This window comes from Grampus griseus (assembly GCF_964374135.1).
Source record: "Grampus griseus genome assembly, chromosome: X".
Classification (NCBI taxonomy): domain Eukaryota; kingdom Metazoa; phylum Chordata; class Mammalia; order Artiodactyla; family Delphinidae; genus Grampus; species Grampus griseus.
In genome coordinates this window covers 52,963,767-52,985,311 of record NC_138999.1, presented here as the reverse complement: position 1 = coordinate 52,985,311, position 21,545 = coordinate 52,963,767, and the positions used below count along the sequence as shown (strand labels likewise).

The 21,545-nt window shown below is 37.7% G+C and overlaps 1 protein-coding gene across 1 annotated transcript in view; it reads left to right on the top strand.

Annotated features, from left to right (window-relative positions):
- Positions 1-1,601: 1,601 nt before the first annotated feature.
- The window catches only part of MTMR8 (myotubularin related protein 8), a gene marked incomplete at both ends in the record, with an annotated part of 165,888 nt that continues 145,944 nt past the window's right edge, over positions 1,602-21,545 (top strand). The window contains 4 exons of the mRNA XM_082682060.1: positions 1,602-1,625; positions 15,063-15,185; positions 18,113-18,275; positions 19,557-19,714. Coding sequence (XP_082538186.1) covers positions 1,602-1,625; positions 15,063-15,185; positions 18,113-18,275; positions 19,557-19,714 — 468 coding nt within the window. The remainder of the gene's footprint in view (positions 1,626-15,062; positions 15,186-18,112; positions 18,276-19,556; positions 19,715-21,545) is intronic.

Genomic DNA, 21,545 nt, shown 5'->3' with positions numbered 1-21,545 from the left:
TTCCCTCTATGCACACTTTCTGGAGTGTTTTTATCATAAATGGGTGTTGAATTTTGTCAAAAGCTTTTTGCTTGTATTGAGATGATCATATGGTTTTTATTCTTCAATTTGTTAATATGGTTTATCACATTGATTGATTTACGTATATTGAAGAATCCTTGTATCCCTGGGATAAATCCTATGTGATCATGGTATATAATCCTTTTAATGTATTGTGGGATTCTGTTTGGTAGTATTTTGTTGAGGATATTTGTGTCTATACTCATCAATGATATTGTTATGTAATTTTCTTTTTATGTAGTATCTTTGTCTGGTATTGGTATCAGAATGATGGTGGCCTCGTAGAATGAGTTTGGGAGTGTTCCTGCCTCTGCTATTTTTTGGAAGAGTTTGAGAAGGATGGGTGTTAGCTCTTCTCTAAATGTTTGATATAATTCACCTGTGTAGCCATCTGTTGCTGGACTTTTGTTTGTTGGAAGGTTTTCAATCACAGTTTCAATTTCATTCTTTTTGATTGTTCTGTTCGTATTTTCTATTTCTTCCTAGTTCAGTCTTGGAAGGTTATATCTTTCTAAGAGTTTGTCAATTTCTTCCAGGTGTTCTATTTTATTGGCATAGAGTTTCTTGTAGTAGTCACTTAGGACGCTTTGTATTTCTGAGGTGTCTGTTGTAACTTCTCCTTTTTCATTTCTAATTTTATTGATTTGAGCTCTCTCCCTCTTTTTCTTGATGAGTCTGCCTAATGGTTTATCAATTTTCTTTATCTTCTCAAAGAACCAGCTTTTAGTTTTATTGATCATTGCTATTGTTTTCTTTGTTTCCATTTCATTTATTTCTGCTCTCATTTTTATGATTTCTTTCCTTCGGCTAACTTTGGGTTTTGTTCTTCTTTTTCTGGTTCCTTTAGGTGTAAGGGTAGATTTTTCTTTTTTCATGAGGTAGACTTGTATAGGTATAAACCTCCATCATAGAACTGCTTTTGCTGCATCCCATAGGTTTTGGATCATCATGTTTTCATTGTCATTTTTCTCTAGGTATTTTTTGATTTCCTCTTTGATTTCTTCAGTGATCTCTTTGTTATTTAGTAACTTATTGTTTAGCCTCCATGTGTTTGTATTTTTTACATTTTTTTCTCTGTAATTCATTTCTAATCTCATAGTGTTGTGGTCAGAAAAGATGCTTGAGAGAGCTGGAACTACCGCAGCTCAGGGTCTCTTCCCTCTGCCATCACAGAACTGCCCCAGAGGCCGAGGGGAGGGCAGCCTCACTGAGGCTGCCGGCTCTGCAGGGTCCCCAGTGCCCGAAGCCATGACAGTCATGCGGACGACGGGCCGGATACACCAGAAATACCTCTACACGTGGAACAACACCTACAGAACACCTACTGAATGCTGGCAGAAGACCTCAGACCTCACAAAAGGCAAGAAACTCCCCACATAACTGGGTAGGGCAAAAGAAAAAATGAAAAAACAGAGACAAAAGAATAGGGACGGGACCTGCACCAGTGGGAGGGAGCTGTGAAGGAGGAAATGTTTCCACACACGAGGAAGCCCCTTTGCATGTGGAGACTGCGGTTGGTGCAGTGGGGGAGCTTCGGAGCCATGGAGCAGAGCGCAACAACAGGGGTACGGAAGGCAAAGTGGGGAGATTCCCACACAGAGGATCAGTGCCGACTGGCACTCACCAGCCTCAGAGGCTTGTCTGCTCACCCACCGGGGCAGGCGAGGCTGCGAGCTGAAGCTTGGGGTTCGGTCGGAGTGCAGGGAGAGGACTGGTGTTAGCGGCGTGAACACAGCCTGAAGGGGTTAGTGCACCACGGCTAGCTGGGAGGGAGTCTGGGAAAAGGTCTGAAGCTGTTGAAGACGCAAGAGACTTTTTCTTCCCTATTTGTTTCCTGGTGCATGAGGAGAGGGGATTAAGAGCGCTACTTAAAGGAGCTCCAGAGACGGGCGCTTGCCAAGGCTAAAAGCACGGACCCCAGAGATGGGCATGAGACGCTAAGGCTGCTGCTGCCACCACCAAGAAGCCTGCGTGTGAGCACAGGTCACTATTCACACCCCTCTTCTGGGGAGCCTGTGCAGCCCACCACTGCCAGGATCCGGGTATCCAGGGACAACTTCCCTGGGAGAATGCATGGCGAGCCTCAGGCTGGTGCAATGTCACACTGGCCTCTGCCACCGCAGGCCTTCTACGCACTCCATGCCTGTCCCTTCCCCAGGTCTGAGTGAGCCAGAGTCCCCGAATCAGTGGCTCCTTTAACCCCGTCCTGTTTGAGCGAAAAACAGACGCCCTCTGGCGACCTACACGAAGAGGCAGGACCAAATCCAAACACCTGGAAGCTGTGAGAACAAAGAAGAGAAAGGGAAATCTCTCCCAGCAGCCTCAGAAGCAGAATAAAGCTCCACAATCAACTTGATATACCCTGCATCTGTGGAATACATGAGCAAGATTTATGATTCTTTCCCCTTCTCCTCTTTTTGTAAGAGTGTATGTGTATTCTTCTGTATCAGATTTTTTCTGTATAGCTTTGCTTCCACCATTTGTCCTAAGGTTCTATTTGTCCGTTTTTTTAAAATTTATTTTCTTAATAATTATTTTTAATTTACTAACTTTATTATATTTTACTTTATCTTCTTTCTTTCTTTCTTTTTTCCTTCCCTCCCTCCTTCCTTCCATCCTTCCTTCCTCCCAGCTTCCCTCCCTCCATCCCTGCCTTCTTTCATTCTTTCCTTCTTTTCTTCTTCCTTCCTTCCTTCCTTTCCTCCTTTCTTTCTTTCGTTCTTTCTTCCTACTTCTAGTAATTCTTTCTCTCTACTTTTTCTCACTTCTAGTCTGAGCCGTGTGGATGAAAGGCTCTTGATGCTGCAGCCAAGAGTCAGTGCTGTGCCTCTGAGGTGGGAGAGCCAACTTCAGGACTCTGGTCAACAAGAGACCTCCCAGCTCCACATAATATTAAATGGCAAAAATATCCCAGAGATCTCGATTTCAACGCCAGCACCCATCTTCAATCAACGACCAGCAACGTACAGTGCTGGACACCCTATGCCAAACAACTAGCAAAACAGGAACACAACCCCATCCATTAGCAGAGAGGCTGCCTAAAATAGTAATAAGTCCACAGACACCCGAAAACACACCACCAGACCTGGACCTGCCCACCAGAGAGACAAGATCCACCCTCATCCATCATAACACAGGCACTAGTCCCCACCACCAGAAAGCTGACACAATCCACTGAACCAACCTTAGCCACTGGGGACAGACACCAAAATCAACGAGAACTAAGAACCTGCAGCCTGCAAAAAGGAGACACCAAACACAGTAAGATAAACAAACTGAGAAGACAGAAAAACACACCGCAGATGAAGGAGCAAGATAAAAACCAACCAGACCTAACAAATGAAGAGGTAATAGTCAGTCTACCTGAAAAAGAATTCAGAATAAGGATAGTAAAAGTGATCCAAAATCTTGGAAATAGAATAGAGAAAATGCAAGAAACATTTAACAAGGACCTAGAAGAACTAAAGATGAAACAAACAACGATGAACAACACAATAAATGAAATGAAAAATACTCTAGATGGGATCAATAGCAGAATAACTGAGGGAAAAGAACGGATAAGTGTCCTGGAAGATACAATAGTGGAAATAACTACTGCAGAGCAGAATAAAGAGAAAGGAATGAAGAGAACTGAGGACAGTCTCAGAGACCTCTGGGGCAACATTAAACGCAACAACATTCAAAGTATAGGGGTTCCAGAAGAAGAAGAGAAAAAGAAAGTGACTGAGAAAATATTTGAAGATATTATAGTTGAAAACTTCCCTAATATAGGAAAGAAAATAGTAAATGAAGTCCAGGATGCACAGAGAATCCCATACAGGATAAATCCAAGGAGAAATACACCAAGACACATATAAATCAACCTGTCAAAAATTAAATACAAATAAAGCATATTAAAAGCAGCAAGGGAAAAACAACAAATAACACACAAGGGAATCCACATAAGGTAAACAGCTGATCTTTCAGTAGAAACTCTGCAAGCCGGAAGGGAGTGGCAGAACATATTTAAAGTGACGAAGGAGAAAAACCTGCAACCAAGATTACTCTACCAGCAACGATCTCATTCAGATTTGATGGAGAAATTAAAACCTTTACAGACAAGCAAAAGAGGAGAGAGTTCAGTATCACCAAACCAGCTTTACAACAAATGCTAAAGGAACTTCTCTAGGCAAGAAACACAAGAGAAGGAAAAGACCTACAATAATGAACCCAAAACAATGTACAAAATGGGAATAGGGACATACGTATCGATAATTACCTTAAATGTAAATAGATTAAATGCTCCCTGCAAAAGACACAGATTGGCTGAATGGATACAAAAACAAGACCCATGTATATGTTGTCTACAAGAGACCCACTTCAGACCTAGAGACACATACAGACTGAAAGTAAGGGGATGGAAAAAGATAGTCCATGCAAATGGAAACCAAAAGAAAGCTGTAGTAGCAATACTCATATCAGACAAAGTAGATTTTAAAATAAAGCCTATTAGAAGAGACAAAGAAGGACACTACATAATGATCAAGGGATCGATCCAAGAAGAAGATATAACAATTGTAAATATTTATGCACCCAACATAGGAGCACCTCAATACATAAGGCAAATACTAACAGCCATAAAAGGGGAAATCGACAGTAACACGTTCATAGTAGGGGACTTTAACACCTCACTTTCACCAATGGACAGATCATCCAAAATGAAAATAAATAAGGAAACAAAAACTTTAAATGATACATTAAACAAGATGGACTTAATTGATATTTATAGGACACTCCATCCAAAAACAACAGAATACACGTTTTTCTCAAGTGCTCATGGAACTTTCTCCAGGATAGATCATATCTTGGGTCACAAATCAATGCTTGGTATATTTAAGAAAATTGAAATTGTATCAAGTATCTTTTCTGACCACAGCGCTATGAGACTAGATATCAATTACAGGAAAAGATCTGTACAAAATACAAACACATGGAGCCTAAACAATACACTACTTAATAACGAAGTGATCATGGAACAAATCAAAGAGGAAATCAAAAAATACCTAGAAACAAATGACAATGGAGACACGATGACCCAAAACCTATGGGATGCAGCAAATACAGTTCTAAGAGGGTAGTTTATAGCAATACAAGACCACCTGAAGAAACAGGAAACGTCTTGAATAAACAACCTAACCTTGCAGCTAAGCAGTTAGAGAGAGAAGAACAAAAATACCCCAAAGTTAGCAGATGGAAAAAAATCATAAAAATCGTATCAATAAAAAATGGAAAAGAAATGAAGGAAACGATAGCAAAGATCAATAAAACTAAAACGTGGTTCTTTGAGAAGATAAACAAAATAGATAAACCATTAGCCAGACTCATCAGGAAAAAAAGGTAGAAGTCTCAAATCAATAGAATTAGGAATGAAAAAGGAGAAGTAACAATTGACAATGCAGATATACAGAAGATCGTGAGAGATTACTACAAGCAACTCTATGCCAATAAAATGGACAACCTGGAAGAAATGGACAACTTCTTACAAATGCACAACCTGCTAATACTGAATCAGGAAGAAATAGAAATATGAACAGACCAATCACAAGCACTGAAATTGAAACTGTGATTAAAAATCCTCCAACACACAAAAGCCCAGGACCAGATGGCTTCACAGGAGAATTCTGTCAAATATTTAGAGGAGAGCTAACACCTATCCTTTCAAACTCTTCCAAAATATAGCAGACGGAGGAACACTCCCAAATTAATTCTACGAGGCCTCCATCACCTTGATACATAAACCAGACAAGGATGTCACTAAGAAAGAAAACTACAGGACAGTATCACTGGTGAACATAGATACAAAAATCCTCAACAAAATACTAGCAAACAGAAACCAACAGCACATTAAAAGGATCATACACCATGATCAAGTGGGGTTTATTCCAGGAATAAAAGGTTTCTTCAATATACACAAATCAGTCCATGTGATAAACCATATTAACAAATTGAAGGAGAAAAACCATATGATCATCTCAATAGATGCAGAGAAAGCTTTTGACAAAATTCAACACCTCTTTGTGATAAAAACCCTGAAGAAAGTAGGCACAGAGGGAACTTGCCTCAACATAATAAAGGCCATATATGACAAACCCAAAGCCAACATCATCCTCAATGGTGAAAAACTGAAAGCATTTCCACTAAGATCAGGAACAAGACACGGTTGCCCATTCTCTCCACTCTTATTCACTATAGTTTTGGAAGTTTTAGCCACAGCAATCAGAGAAGAAAAGGAAATAAAAGGAATCCAAATCGGAAAATAAGAAATAAAGTTGTCACTGTTTGCAGAGGACATGATGCTATACATAGAGAATCCTAAAGATGCTACCAGAAAAGTACTAGAGCTAATCAATGAATCTGGTAATGTTGCAGGATACAAAATTAATGCACAGAAATCTCTGGCTTTCCTATACACTAATGATGAAAAATCTGAAAGTGAAATCAAGAAAACACTCCCATTTACCACTGCAACAAAAGGAATAAAATATCTAGGTATAAACGTACCTATGGACACAAAAGAGCTATATGCAGAACATTATAACACTGATGAAAGAAATTAAAGATCATCCAAATAGATGCAGAGATATACCATGTTCTTGGATTGGAAGAATCAACATTGTGAAAATGATTCTACTACCCAAAGCAATCTACAGATTCAATGCAATCTCTATCAAACTACCACTGGCATTTTTCACAGAACTAGAAGAAAAAGTTTTACAATTTGTATGGAAACACAAAAGACCCCGAATAGCCAAAGCAATCTTGAGAACGAAAAATGGAGCTGGAGGAATCAGGCTCCCTGACTTCAGACTATACTACAAAGCTACAGTAATCAAGACAGTATGGTACTGGCACAAAAACAGAAAGATAGATCAATGGAACAGGATAGAAAGCCCAGAGATAAACCGAGGCATATATGGTCCCCTTATCTTTGATAAAGGTGGCAGGAATGTACAGTGGAGAAAGGACAGCCTCTTCAATAAGTGGTGCTGGGAAAAATGGACAGCTACATGTAAAAGGATGAGATTAGATCACTCCCTAACACCATAAACAAAAATAAACTCAAAATGGATTAAAGACCTAAATGTAAGGCCAGGAACTATCAAACTCTTAGAGGAAAACATAGGCAGAACACTCTATGACATAAATCACAGCAAGATCCTTTTTGACCTGCCTCCTAGTGAAATGGAAATAAAAACAAGAATAAACAGATGGGACCTAGTGAATCTTAAAAGCTTTTGCACAGCAAAGGAAACCATAAACAAGAGCAAAAGACAACCCTCAGTTATGGGAGAAAATATTTGCAAATGAAGCAACTGACAAAGGATTAATCTCCAAAATTTACAAGCAGCTCATGCAGCTCAATATCAAAAAAAACAAACAACCCAATCCAAAAAAGGGCAGAAGACCTAAATAGACATTTCTCCAAAGACGATATACAGATTGCCAACAAACACATGAAAGAATGCTCAACATCATTAATCATTAGAGAAATGCAATTCAAAACTACAATGAGATATCATCTCACACCAGTCAGAATGGCCATCATCAAAAAGTCTAGAAACAATAAATGCTGGACAGGTTGTGGAGAAAAGGGAACACTCTTGCACTGTTGGTGGGAATGTGAATTGTTACAGCCACTATGGAGAACAGTATGGAGGTTCCTTAAAAAACTACAAATAGAACTACCATATGACCCAGCAATCCCACTACTGGTCATATACCCTGAGAAAACCGTAATTCAGAAAGAGCCATGTACCACAATGTTCACTGCAGCTCCATTTACAATAGCCAGGACATGGAAGCAACCTAAATGTCCATCAACATATGAATGGATAAAGAAGATGTGGCACATATATACAATAGAATAATGCTCAGCTATAAAAAGAAACGAAATTGAGCTATTTGTAATGAGGTGGATAGACCTAGAGTCTGTCATACAGAGTGAAGTAAGTCAGAAAGAGAAAGACAAATACCGTATGCTAACACATATATATGGAATTTAAGAAAAACAAATGTCATGAAGAACCTAGGGGTAAGACAAGAATAAAGACACAGACCTACTAGAGAACGGACTTGAGGAAATGGGGAGGGGGAAGGGTGAGCTGTGACAATGCACGAGAGAGGCATGGACTTATATACACTACCAAACGTAAGGTAGATAGCTTAAGGTATCTTAAGGTGGGAAGGTATCGTAAGGTGGGAAGCAGCCGCATAGCACAGGGAGATCAGCTTGGTGCTTTGTGACTGCCTGGATTAGTGGGATAGGGAGGGTGGGAGGTAGGGACGCAAGAGGGAAGAGATATGGGAACATATGTATGTGTATAACTGATTCACTTTGTTATAAAGCAGAAACTAACACACCATTGTAAAGCAATTATACCCCAATAAAAATGTTAAAAAAAAAAGTGTTCTCTTAAACTGAAAAAAAAAAAGAAAAGATACTTGATATGATTTCAATACTCTGAAATTTACTGTGGCTTGATTTATTTCCCATGATATGATCTATCCTGGAGAAAGTTCTTTGTGCATTTGAGAAGAAAGTGTAATCTGCTGTTTTTGCATGTAATGTCCTATAAATATCAATTAAATGTATCTGGTCTATTGTGTCATTTAAAGCTTCTTTTCCATTCTTTATTTTAATTTTCGATGATCTGTCTACTGGTGTAAGTGAGGTTTTATAGTCTCCCACTATTTATGTGTTATTGTCGATTTCCTCTTTTATAGCTTTTAGGAGTTGCCTTATGTATTGATGTGCCCCTATGTTGTGTGCATATATATTTATAATTGTTATATCTTCTTCTTGGATTGATCCCTTGATCATTATGTAGTGTCCTTCCTTGTCTCTTGTAACATTCTTTATTTTAAAGTCTATTTTATCTGATATGAGTATTGCTACTCCAGCTTTCTTTTGGTTTCAGTTTTCATGGAATATCTTTTTCCACTCCCTCACTTACAGTCTGTATGTGTCCCTAGATATGAAGTGGGTCTATTTTAGACAGCATATTGATGGGTCTTGTTTTTGTATCCATTCAGTAAGCCTGTGTCTTTTGGTTGGAGCATTTAATCCATTCATATTTAAGGTAATTATCAATATGTATGTTCCTATGACCATTTTCTTAATTGCTTTGTGTTTGTTTTTGTAGGTCCTTTTCTTCTCTTGTGTTTCCTACTTAGAGACGTTCCTGTAAGCATTTGTTGCAGAGCTGGTTTGCTGGTGCTGAATTCTCTTAACTTTTGTCTGTCTATAATAAAGCTTTTGATTTCTCCATCAAATCAGAATGAGATCCTTGCTGGGTTGAGTAATATTGCTTGTAGGTTCTTCCCTTTCATCACTTTAAGTACATCATGCAACTCCCTTCTGACTTGTAGAGTTTCTGCTGAGACATCAGCTGTTAACCTTATGGGAGTTCCCTTATATGTTATTTGTTGTTTTTCCTTTGCTGCTTTCAATAATTATTCTTTGTCTTTAATTTTTGCCAATTTGATTAGTATGTGTCTCCTTGTGTTTCTCCTTGTGTTTGTCCTGTATGGGACTCTCTGCACTTCCTGGACTTGGGTGGCTATTTCCTTTCCCAAGTTAGGGAACTTTTTGACTATAATCTCTTCCAAATATTTTCTCCGGTCCTTTCTCTCTCTCTTCTCCTTCTGGCACCCCTATAATGTGAATGTTGTTGCATTTAATGTTTTCCCAGAGGTCTCTTAGGCTGTCTTCATTTCTTTACATTCTTTTTTCTTTATTCTGTTCCACAGCAGTGAATTCCACCATTCTGTCTTCCAGGTCACTTATCCGTTTTTCTGCCTCGGTTTTTCTGCTATTGATTCCTTCTAGTGTAGCTTTCATTTTAGTTATTGTATTGTTCATCTCTGTTTGTTTGTTCTTTAATTCTTCTAGGTCTTTGTTAAACATTTCTTTCATCTGATCATCTTCACCATCATTATTCTGAATTCTTTTTCTGGAAGGTTTCCTATCTTCACTTCATTTAGTTGTTTTTCTGGGGTTTTATCTTGTTCCTTCATCTGGTACATAGCTATCTGTCTTTTCATGTTTTCTATCTTTCTGTGAGTGTGGTTTTTGTTCCACAGGCTGCAGGATTGTAGTTCTTCTTTCATCTGCTGTCTTCCCTCTGGTGGATGAGGCTATCTAAGAAGCTTGTGCAAGTTTCTAGATGGGAGGGACTGGTGGTGTGTAGAGCTGACTGTTGCTCTGGTGGGCAGAGCTCAGTAAAACTTTAATCCGGTTTACTGCTAATGTGTGAGACTGGGTTCCTTCCCTCTTGGTCCTTTGGCCTGAGGCAATCCAACACTGGAGCCTACCCTGGCTCTTTGGTGGGGCTAATGGCGGACTCTGGGAAGGCTCACACCAAGGAGTACTTCCCAGAACTTCTGCTGCCAGTGTCCTTGTTCCCATGGTGATACACAGCCATGCCCTGCCTCTGCAGAAGACCCTCCAACATTAGCACGTAGGTCTGTTTCAGTCTCCCCTGGGGTCACTGCTCCTTCCCCTGGGTCCCGATGTACATACTACTTTTTGTGTGTCCTCCAAGGGTGGAGTCTCTGTTTCTCCCAGTTCTGTCCAAGTCCTGAACTCAAATCCCACTGGACTTCAAAGTCTGATTCTCTAGGAATTCCTCCTCTGTTGCCGGACCTCCAGGTTGGGAAGCCTGACGTGGGGCTCAGAACCTTCACTCCAGTGGGTGGAATTCTGTGGTATAAGTGTTCTCCAGTCTGTGAGTCACCCACCCACCAGTTATGGGATTTGACTTTACTGTGATTGTGCTCCTCCTACAGTCTCATTGTGGCTTCTCCTTTGTCTTTGGGTGTGGGCTATCTTTTTTGGTGAGTTCCAGTGTCTTCTTGTCGATGATTGTCCAGTAGCTAGTTGTGATTCTGATGTTCTCACAAGAGGGAGTACGAGCACGTCCTACTACTCCACCATCTTGGTTCCTCCCTAATAATCTCTTGTTAATTTCAGACATTTTATATATTTTCTTCTATTCCATTATTAAGGTTTTTTTTTTTTTTTTTTTTTTGCGGTATGCGGGCCTCTCACTGTTGTGGCCTCTCCTGTTGTGGAGCACAGGCTCCGGACGTGCAGGCTTAGCAGCCATGGCTCACAGGCCTAGCCACTCCATGGCATGTGGGATCTTCCTGGACCGGGGCATGAACCCATGTCCCCTGCATTGGCAGGTGGACTCTCAACCACTGCACCACCAGGGAAGCCCTGTTATTAAGTTTTGAAGTAGTTTCCTGTCTCTAGACCTAGGGTGTTTTGCATTTTTTCTAGTAATTTTATAGTTTTACTTCTTACATATAGATATATCTAGATTCCACTTTTGTATATAGTGTTTCAGGGATGTAGTTTTATTTTCCTCCATGTATTCATACAGTTTCCCCAACACATTTAATAAGTACTCTTACCCTTTTTTCATAATTTGTAGTACCACATTTATCCTGTATAAAGTACCCATTCATACACGAGTCTGCCTTTGAGCTATGGTCCTTTATCAGTGGTCTATTTGTCTGTTGTTGCACTAGGACTTCAAGCTTTTTTTTTTTTTTTTTTACCCCATGGCTTTGGGTATATCTTAATATCTAGCAGAGCAAGTCTTCCCTTCTTCACTGTTCTCTTTTAAGATTTATTTAGGTACTTATGGATATAGTCTTCTACTTAAATTTAGAATTCATTTGTGGAAAATCCTCTTTGAAATTTAATTGTAGTTGCATTAAATTTATAGATTAATTTGTGGGATAATTGCCAACTTTACAAAATTAAGTTGTCCCATCCAAGAGCATGAATGTCTCTTCATTTCTTTAAGTTGTCTTTAGTTTTCTTATTAGAGTTTTAAAGTTTTCTCTGTAAAAGTCTCATATATGCTTGGTTAAGCTAATTCCTGGATTCATCATGGTTTTTGTTGCCACTGTGAATGGTATTTTCTTAATGGTTTTGCTGGTTTAGAGAAACACTTGATTTTTGTAGGTTGATATTTTATCTTGCAACCTTGCTGAATTCCTCTGATTTAAGTTCTAATAGTTTGTTGATTCTTTTGTTTTTTTCTTGGTAGAAGATCTTCTGTTATCTTTTTATTGGGAAAATTATCTTCCCAGTAAGTTGTGCCAGATATAGCACTTCAGTTCCAATCCTTTCATGTCTTAATTTCCCCCCTCTTTTTTCTTATTGTATTGGTTAGGATATCTAAAAGAGTAGCAGTGATAAATGGGTCCAGTTTGTCATTTTTGTGATTTTAAATTAATGCATTTAGTTTCTCCATTACACATGACATTCTTTGTAGGCTCTTGATGTATAATCTTTACCAAGTTAAGGATGTTTACTTCAGTTCCTAATTCACTAAGAAGTGAATAGAAGTGAACTCAAAAGTATTTTTCTCTATTAATTGAGATAAAACATTTGATTTTTCTCTTTTAATCTGTTAATGTGATGTTTTCCATTGAAGTTTTCCAATGTTGAACTATCTTTGCTTGCTTGAGTTAAATTTACTTGATCAAATGTATTTTTAAAAATATACTGTTGATTCACTAAATAATTTTTATTTGGATTTTTTTGCATCTACATTTCTTAAGTGAAATGGGTATAAATTTTCATTTCTTATAGCTGTCTGTTTGGTTTTAGAATCAAGATTATGCTAGCCTCATACATAAAATAGACTGTCATTCTTTTTCTAATAACTGGAATCAATTGGATAAGGTAGTTTGTTTCTTGGAAATTTGGTAGAATTCACTAATAAGTCATACTGATGTATTTTCCTTGGAATTTTTTCACTTCACGTAGGTTTTTCAATTTATTAGCATATTGTTCATAATACTCTCATTTAAAGAAATTTGTTACATTGTCTTCCCTTTTTCATTCTGTAGCTTGTGTATTTGCCTCTTTTCCCTTTTTTTCCTGATCAGTCTTATCAAAGATGTATTAACCTTTAGGAATGAAATTGGGTCATTTGTAGAGACGTGGATGGACCTAGAGAGTGTAATACAGAGTGAGTTAAGTCAGAAAGAGAAAAGCAAATATCATATAATAATGCATATATGTGGAATCTAGAAAAATGGTATAGATGATCTTATTTGCAAAGCAGAAATAGAGACACAGACGTAGAGAACAAATGTATGGATCCCAATGGGGAAAGGTGTGCAGTAGGAGGAATTGGGAGACTGGGATTGACACATATACATTATTGATACTATGTATAAAATAGACAACTCTTGGGAACACAATCTATAGCACAGGGAACTCTACCTAAATGGGAGGGAAGTCCAAAAGGGAGAGGATATCTGTATGTATATGGCTGATTCATTTTGTTGTGCAGTGGAGGCTAACACAACATTGTAAAGCAACCATATTCCAATAAAAATTAATTTAAAAAGATCTATTAACCTTTTTAAATAAGTAAATTCTAGTTTTGTTCATCTTTTCTGTTGTTTTTTTTTTTGGTGTGTGTGTGTGGGGGGGGCAATTCTCTGCTTTTTAATTTCTGTCCATTGTATTCCTTGTTTCTCTGTTCTTTTGCTTTCTTCATTGCATTGAATGCTTTACTAGTTTATCAACGTTTCTTCTTTAATGATAAGTGTACTTAAAGGTATAAATTTCTTCTGCTTTAGCTGTGCCCCACAAATTTTCATTTGTTGTGTTTTTATTATTATTCACTTCTAAATATTTATTAATTTTATTTATGATTTCCTTTTAACCCAAGGTTAATTTAATAATATGCTATTTTGTTTCAAAACATATGCTAACTTTGCCTATTTTTTTGTTATTAATTTCTAATGTCATTGTGTCATGGTTGGAGAATGTAGACTGTATGATATTGAACCTTTAGAATTTATTGAGGCTTCCTTTACAACCATTATCATGATGTCTTTTTAGAAATGTTCTATTAGTTGTCTTGAATGACTTTATGTTCTTCATTTGTTGGATATAGTGTTCTCTGTATATCTAATAGCTTGAATTTTGTAGTTGTACTGTGCAAGTATACTATATCTCTATTCATTTTTGTTTTTTATTTTTGTATGCTTGATCTATCAATTCCTAACTAAAGTGTTAAAGTATCCAAGTGTTTCTTTTCTCTCTGCAGTTCTGCTACAAGCAAGTACATCAAGCCAGATGTATTTTGAAACTTCTTATAAGATGCGTATATATTTATGATAAATATATTTTCTTGTCCTGTTGTTCTTTGTCTCTTGATTCTATTTTGTCAGATATTAAATCTACTCAAGCTTTGTTCACATTTGTCTAGTATATCTTTTCTATCTTTTTATTTTCAACTTATTTACATCTCTATTTTAGGTATAATCTTCTAGACTGAATATTGTTGAGTATTTGTTTTAATTCAGTCTGTAAGTCTGTCTTTTAACTGGTAAGTTTAATTTGTGTACATTTTTTATTTCTCTTATATTGGGACTTATTTCTGGCATTTAATTTTATGCTTTCCATTTATGGTACTCTTTTTGGTTTTTTGTTTGTTTGTTTGTTTGCTTCTTTTTTTTTTCATTCCTACTTTCCACTGGATAGATCAAGTTTTCTCCTGCTTTTTAGAAAATTATATACTCTACTTTCTTGCCCTTTAACTTAAGATCTAATCTCACGTTATTTACACCTATTGATTTTTCCACATACAGTAACTGCCACTTCCCTCTAACAAGATTAGTACCTCAGCAGGCTCTTATGTCCTATTTATCTTCCACACACTTCTACCCCATCATAGTAACATCATCTAGAATTTTAATCCTTCTTAGAATCCACGTTTCCCTCTCACTTTTATAGTTTCTTCAGGGCTGATTTAGGAAAAGGAAACACAGATCATACCAGTTTGCCACCTTGACAGGACCTAGAAAGCCTCAAAGAAGTTTTATAGCAAATTAACAGCATTTATCTTGCTTTGAATTACACCACTTTAATCACAGGTAGTGAGTTGATAACTTAATCAGTGTTTTTCTCCCCCCTCATATAACAGGTAGAAAATGTGAAATTACTGGATCATTATGTAGGTAAGAAACCAGCTAATGGGAGTCTATATCTTACTGCAACCCACCTGATCTATGTGGAGACTTCTGGTGCAGCCCGAAAAGAGACATGGATATGTTCATGAGAAGAAATATCAAAGGGTCTGGAAGAGTTGTGTATACATGCTTTCTAAAATGGTTAAATTTCAGTTAACAGTTAAATTGCTGTAAAACCTTTTCTTCAAAGAATCTATTCTGGGGGGAGGTCTTTTCAGAGATTGAATCATATGATTTCTCGTCCCTCAAGTTGTTGACTATAGTCATCTTAAGTTACATGGGACTTTTCCTCAATATTTTTAGGCAAAGTAGTCTGCTCATTTTCTGAGTTTACTTGGTAAGCATCCCGAAGTAATTTAAAGCCTTGCTACCCATAAAATGTGGTCCAAAAACCAAGAACATGTGTATCACCTGGGAGCTTGTTAAAAATGCAGAATCTCAGGCCTCAGATTTTAAATTTCTAAAGTGCTCTCAGGTGATGCTGGTGGCTCATGGACTACATTTTGGGTATCAATAATTTAGACCAACACTCTGACCTAAGACAGGGTGGTGTGTGTGTGTGTGTGTGTGTGTGTGTGTGTGTGTGTGTATGTTTTGTTATACCTTTAAACAATGTTGTCTAATTAGTTTAGCACCGCTAATGTTACTTTATGCCTACCTCATCCTAAAGTAGGACCGTTTAATCTTAATCATTAGCCAGACTTATTCTTAGTCCTCTGTAACAAGTAAAACATGTTTCTGGTATATGGCATAGCATAGTGATTAAGATCATAGACTCTAGAGCCAGTCTGCTCCAGGTGAAATCCCAGCTTCAACATTTACTACCTTTGTAACCTTGGGCAAGTTATTTAACTTATCTGAGGCTCACTTCCCTCATCTATAAAATAGAGGAAATAATACCTGGCTATGGAATAAAAAAGTTAATGTTGTAAATGCTTAAAACAGTGTTTGGCACATGATAGATATGATTATATAAGTATAAAATGAATTAAACAGAATATACATTTGAAAGAAGCATTTTAAAACTTCCTTTTTAAAAACACCATGAGCTTTCCCCATATGACATTGTATCTTATTCACTTTGGTATGATGAAAGGAATGAGAAAAGAGGAATCAGGAGAGTTCATTCTAGCTAGACTCAGTCGTGCACTAACTGGCTATATGACCTTGGGTAAGTTACTCTTGCTCTCTGGGCTTCAGTTTCCTCATATGTAAAACGAGGTTGTTAGATTATATAATTAGTAAGGACTCTTCCATTTCTAACAGTTTGGGAACCAGTTCTTTAGTACTGTACCATGAGACTTTCCCCTTTCTACCTGCATTTACAGACAGCACATGTCTCCAGATTTGTTTCTACTGGATATTATTTCAAACCTAATGGACTAGATCAGGAAGGAAGAACTTATGTTAATTATTTCTATATGTCAAGGGAGGCATATTTACCCAATTAGTACTATTAATGAAGCTCCTTCCATCCTTAGTCTGCTTCACTTTCTGCCTCTTTCCAATTCACCAGTTTTTGCCTGGCATCTGATCTCGATGATCACTGTTTTACTACCCAAACACAGGTCTCCCATATTGATCAACAGGGCTTTGATTTTCTTGAAATTTGATACATTAATTCCTGTTACATTATCAGTAGTTTTTATGACCCTTCAAAACTGCCATAACAGGAATTGAGTTTGACAGAATAGTTAAGACAGAAATTAAGATGGAAAATTCCTTCTCAGAATATGTGAATAGTCCCTACATCTAACCCATTCTTAGATGATGGATATGATTGAAAGATTTCCAGGAAGAGATTTATTTTCCAAATAAATGGGGGCTGGGGCATAGACTGTGTGAGATGGAAGAAAAGAAAAGACAATGATGATCGGAAGGCCATTCCAGGCACAGGACAGGGAGTCCAGAGAATGAAAAGAGTACATTCAGGCTCTAGTTGTAGGAAACATCAGAGACACAGATAGGAGGAGAACATCAAAGACTAAAATGTAAAACCATGATCCCATGGCTTTTTGAAATTATAAAGAGAGACTTGTATTATTTGTATACAGTTTCTTGTACCAATTCCCTTTCCATGCATTTCTTTTTTGCTGGCATCAGCATGAGCAGGAATGATGAGACTAAAAATTTAATAATCCTTCATTTTTTAAAAACATCTGAATTATTAACCTGTACTCCCATGGGAAACAACTTTATTAACTGCAGTACGGTGCTTATGTATAGTTCCTTTAGTCCTTAGTCTTACAGTCTCCACTCATTCCCTTAGTCACTTAGGTAAAAATTTCCCCCATTTCATTCTTTGCTTTACTGTCACTAGAGTCTAAAATGTGGAAGAGAAATTTTCCCTGTAATATTTCTAGTTAAATCCTAATTCCAGGACTAGAGTTTAGAATTTCTAGAGAAATAACCCTGAACAAAGTTAGACTGCCATGGTTCAAATCCTGTTTGTGCCACTTTTTGGCTGTGTGGCCTCTGATGAAGAGTTCACTTCTCAGAGCTTTGGTTTCTTCATTCCTGAAATGGGATGATTATACGTCAAAAGTGTTGTTACAGGGATTAAATAGTTAATGATTATGGACTACCTCATGAGCAGTAAAGCACAATACCAATTATTAATCATTTTAATTAGTAATTTGTTAGAACAAAAGGAAGTTCTATTTTCCTCTCTGACAATCATTCTACTATGATTTTTAAACTCCACCACAGCGTGCTAGAAGCCATTTGTTCTGAGCCAGTTCACCACAATTGCCCCGTAAATCTCTTAACCTTATATCCCTAAGGAGAGGTAAGTTTTATAATATCATAATTTGCTTTTCATTGCTTTACCACTATTTACTTCTGTTTAAAAGAAACCCAGTTTTACCTTACAAAGGATGGTTGTAGGCTGTAGATGTGATCACATCTCTGGCCATGCTGTTACCGTTACTGAGAGTCAGGCACACTGAGAGTGATAGATCTAGTGCATGTCTGTGAATTATTTTGGTTCTTTTCTGTTTTGTAGATTGCACTGCATCATATTGCCACTGTGGAGAAGTCGTCCATCACTAGCCTGGGTTGTCCCCTGATCCTCCGCTGTAAGAACTTCCGGGTGGCCCACTTTGTTTTAGAATCTGACGTTGTGTGCCATGAGGTTTACATTCCACTGTTAAAGCTTTCTCAGCCAGGTCGTTATGATAGTATTTTTTATCTAAAACCATTGTAATTTTTCTCCCAGAATGGCATAATGGAAAGATCATTGGTTATGGAGTTAAATAGAGCAGAGTTTGAATCTGGGTTTTGCCTATTACAGTTCCATGGTATTTGGACAATATACATAACCTTTGAACTCAGCTTCCTCACCTGTAAAAATAATGATAGTATAAGGTCCCTGTGGTGGTTGTTTTGAGGTTTAAATGTATGTGTGCATTTTTACTCTGTACTTGGTATATAGTAGATGTTTAACAGCTGTTATTTCCTTCACTTTCCCTCTTTCCTCTTAAGTATCAACTTGTAAATTTTTCAACACTTCAGGAAGTAAGACTGCTTTGGAGCAAAATTTGTTTACTGTTGTCTTGCAAGCTTTATGTTTGGCCTATTGTTCCTACCCCTACTTTTAGTTCCAACTAGCAAACTAGGGAAGTTTATCAGAGTCCTTAATGCAGTTATCCCTGCTTCCTCCAGCCTCACCCTCTCGTCTTCCAGCCCCAACTCCAGATTGCTAACCCATCAGCTTCCTCTGATTTTAGTCTGTGGACTAATGTCCTAGTCTGTGGATTAAAATTACATTTCCCTCCCCATTTTCTTCTACCCTTTTCCTAGAACAATTTCTCAGAATTTGCTGGTGCTCTATTGACAGAGGCTATCTGTTAGCTGGCCCAAAACTTTGTAAAAGGCTCTGGAAGACTCCATCCATCTCTGGAAAAGTTACTGCCACATAAGTTGGTCAAATGAGTTATTGATTACATGTTGAACTTTGTGAAGGGAGGAAGTGGGGTTGACAGGAAGAAGAGAAGAAATGGCCATTTATCAGCCAGAATCAGGTATTGACCTGAAGAGTAGAATGCAAGAACACTGTTAATGTTTTGCAGTATGTTACAACAAACAGTGCAATTGGAACATTGAAGTTCTGTTAAAAACTTATGGTAAGGACCACTTTCTTAGCATGTGAAACCTGGAAGCTTGAGTTCAGTTCATTATCCAACAATTCACAGGAAACCAGGGAGAATGTTCCTGCTTTGTATTGGTATCATATAAATTTAAATATTTTTAAAAGAAGACTCTGAAGCAATATTTCAATTCTTATGCCTTGTATACAAATAAAAGCAACCTTGTACACAAACTATTGTCCTTTTCAGGGGCTGTTGACAAACATTCCCTTAGAGAGAAGAAAATCCAGACTTTTTTGCACTATTTGGTATTGTTTCACTCATTATTACTTTGTTTTCATGCCTATCTTTCTTCTCTAGAATTACATGAAGATCTGTATGCTTTTTCTTACAATCCAAAATCCTCAAAAGAGATGAGGGAAAATGGATTGAAGCTGATTGACCCAATATCAGACTTTGGACGTTTGGGACTTCCCAACAGGTACTGGACCATAACAGACGCCAACAGAAACTATGAGGTAATTTTTTCATTGTTGCTTTCTTTTAGTTCATTTAATTAAAACAGAAGAATACCAGCAAACAATTTTTTTAAAAAAGGGAAAAAGCAACTCATGATCTCTACTTTTCATTCAACATTCAGCAATTCAACAAGCTTTTATTAAATAACTAGTGCACTCAAAACACCGAGTCAGAGTTCTCATAGTCTAAAGCATAGGGAGCATAGATGAAGAATATGGAATTCAGACTGGGAAGCCAGAAACAGCCTTATTCATTGGGTAATAGCCTGGAGAAGGAATTCTATCCTAACTTACGCAGGGAGAGAAGGAAAGAGGTCAGTAAGTGAACTCAGATCATGAAAGGCTTCATGGCTAGACTGAAGAATTTGAACATTATCCTGAAGAAAGCAACCACAAGAGTATTTATTTTAAGCTGGAAAGGGCTGTAAGTATATTTTTATTTTAGAAAGATGACATTGGTTTTGGTATGGAGAATTGGTTTGCTGGAGCTAAGCATGCAGGAGAATGATATGAGAAGTGATGAGAACCTGAACTAAGGCAATGACTGTGGATGGAGAGGAGGAGATGATTTTAAGAGATATTTAGGTGGTAGAATTAAAAGAACCTGGTGACACATTAATGTGGTTGGGAGAAAGAGGGAGAAGTTTAGTATGCATCCCAGGTTTCCTGGATTCTGGCTTAGGTGACCCAAGTGGTTATGGATATGTTAGCAAGATAAGGAGCACAAGAAGAAGGACAGACAGTGTCTTCAGTTTTAGATTGAATACAAGGTGATTAAAGACATATCAGGTATTTGATATCAAGCATTTGTGTCTAGGTCTCAAGAAAGAGCTCTGAGCCAAATATAGAAGTTTGGGAATGTGTTGGGGGGTCCCCAAGACCATCCCTCAAGCGCATTGATTCAGTAGGAGGACTCTCAGGACCTGGCATATAATCATACCTGTGAGTGTGATTTATTACAGTGAAAGGATAGAAAGCAAAATCAGCAAAGGGAAAAGGGGTGAAGTCTGGAGAAAACCAGGCACAAGCTTCAGAGTCCTCTCCCAGTGGAGTCACATAGGACATGCTATAACTCCTCTAGAAACAACTTGTGACAACATGTGAAAAGTGTTGTTTATTAGAGAAGCTCATTGGAGAATCAGTGCCAGGATTTTTATTGGGGGCTGGTCACATAAGCACTCTGCTTGGTGTATACCAAAGTTCTAGATGCTCACAAGGAAAGCAAGTATTTAGCATAAGCCACATTGTTTGTACAGTTTAGGCACAGTGAGTCACTTTTATCAGTTATGGAATGGAGGGAACCTTTCCAAAATTCAAGCTCACAGGCATCAGCCAAGGGGCAACCTTGCAAGTTGGCCTTTCCAAGGACAGCAGTCAGGCCTGCTATGATAACTTTTCTGCATAGGGAGTTTAAGTGGTATTTCTGAATTGTTGAATCTTCATTTCCAGCTTTTTACTATCATAAAAAGACAGTAAATTTAATGACTTTCTGGCATTTCAGTTTTGTTTTCTTTTAATATCTTTATTGGAGTATAATTGCTTTACAATGGTGTGTTAGTTTCTGCTTTATAACAAAGTGAATCAGCTATACTTATACATATATCCCCATATCTCCTCCCTCTTGCATCTCCCTTCCATTCTCCCTATACCACCCCTCTAGGTGGTCACAAAGCACAAACTGATCTCCCTGTGCTATGCGGCTGCTTCCCACATAGCACATGTATGCTATGTGTAATCAGTGTAATCAAATGTAATCAGTTTTACATTTGGGAGTATATGTAAGTCAATGCCACTCTCTCATTTCAACCCAGCTTAACCTTCACCCTCCTGG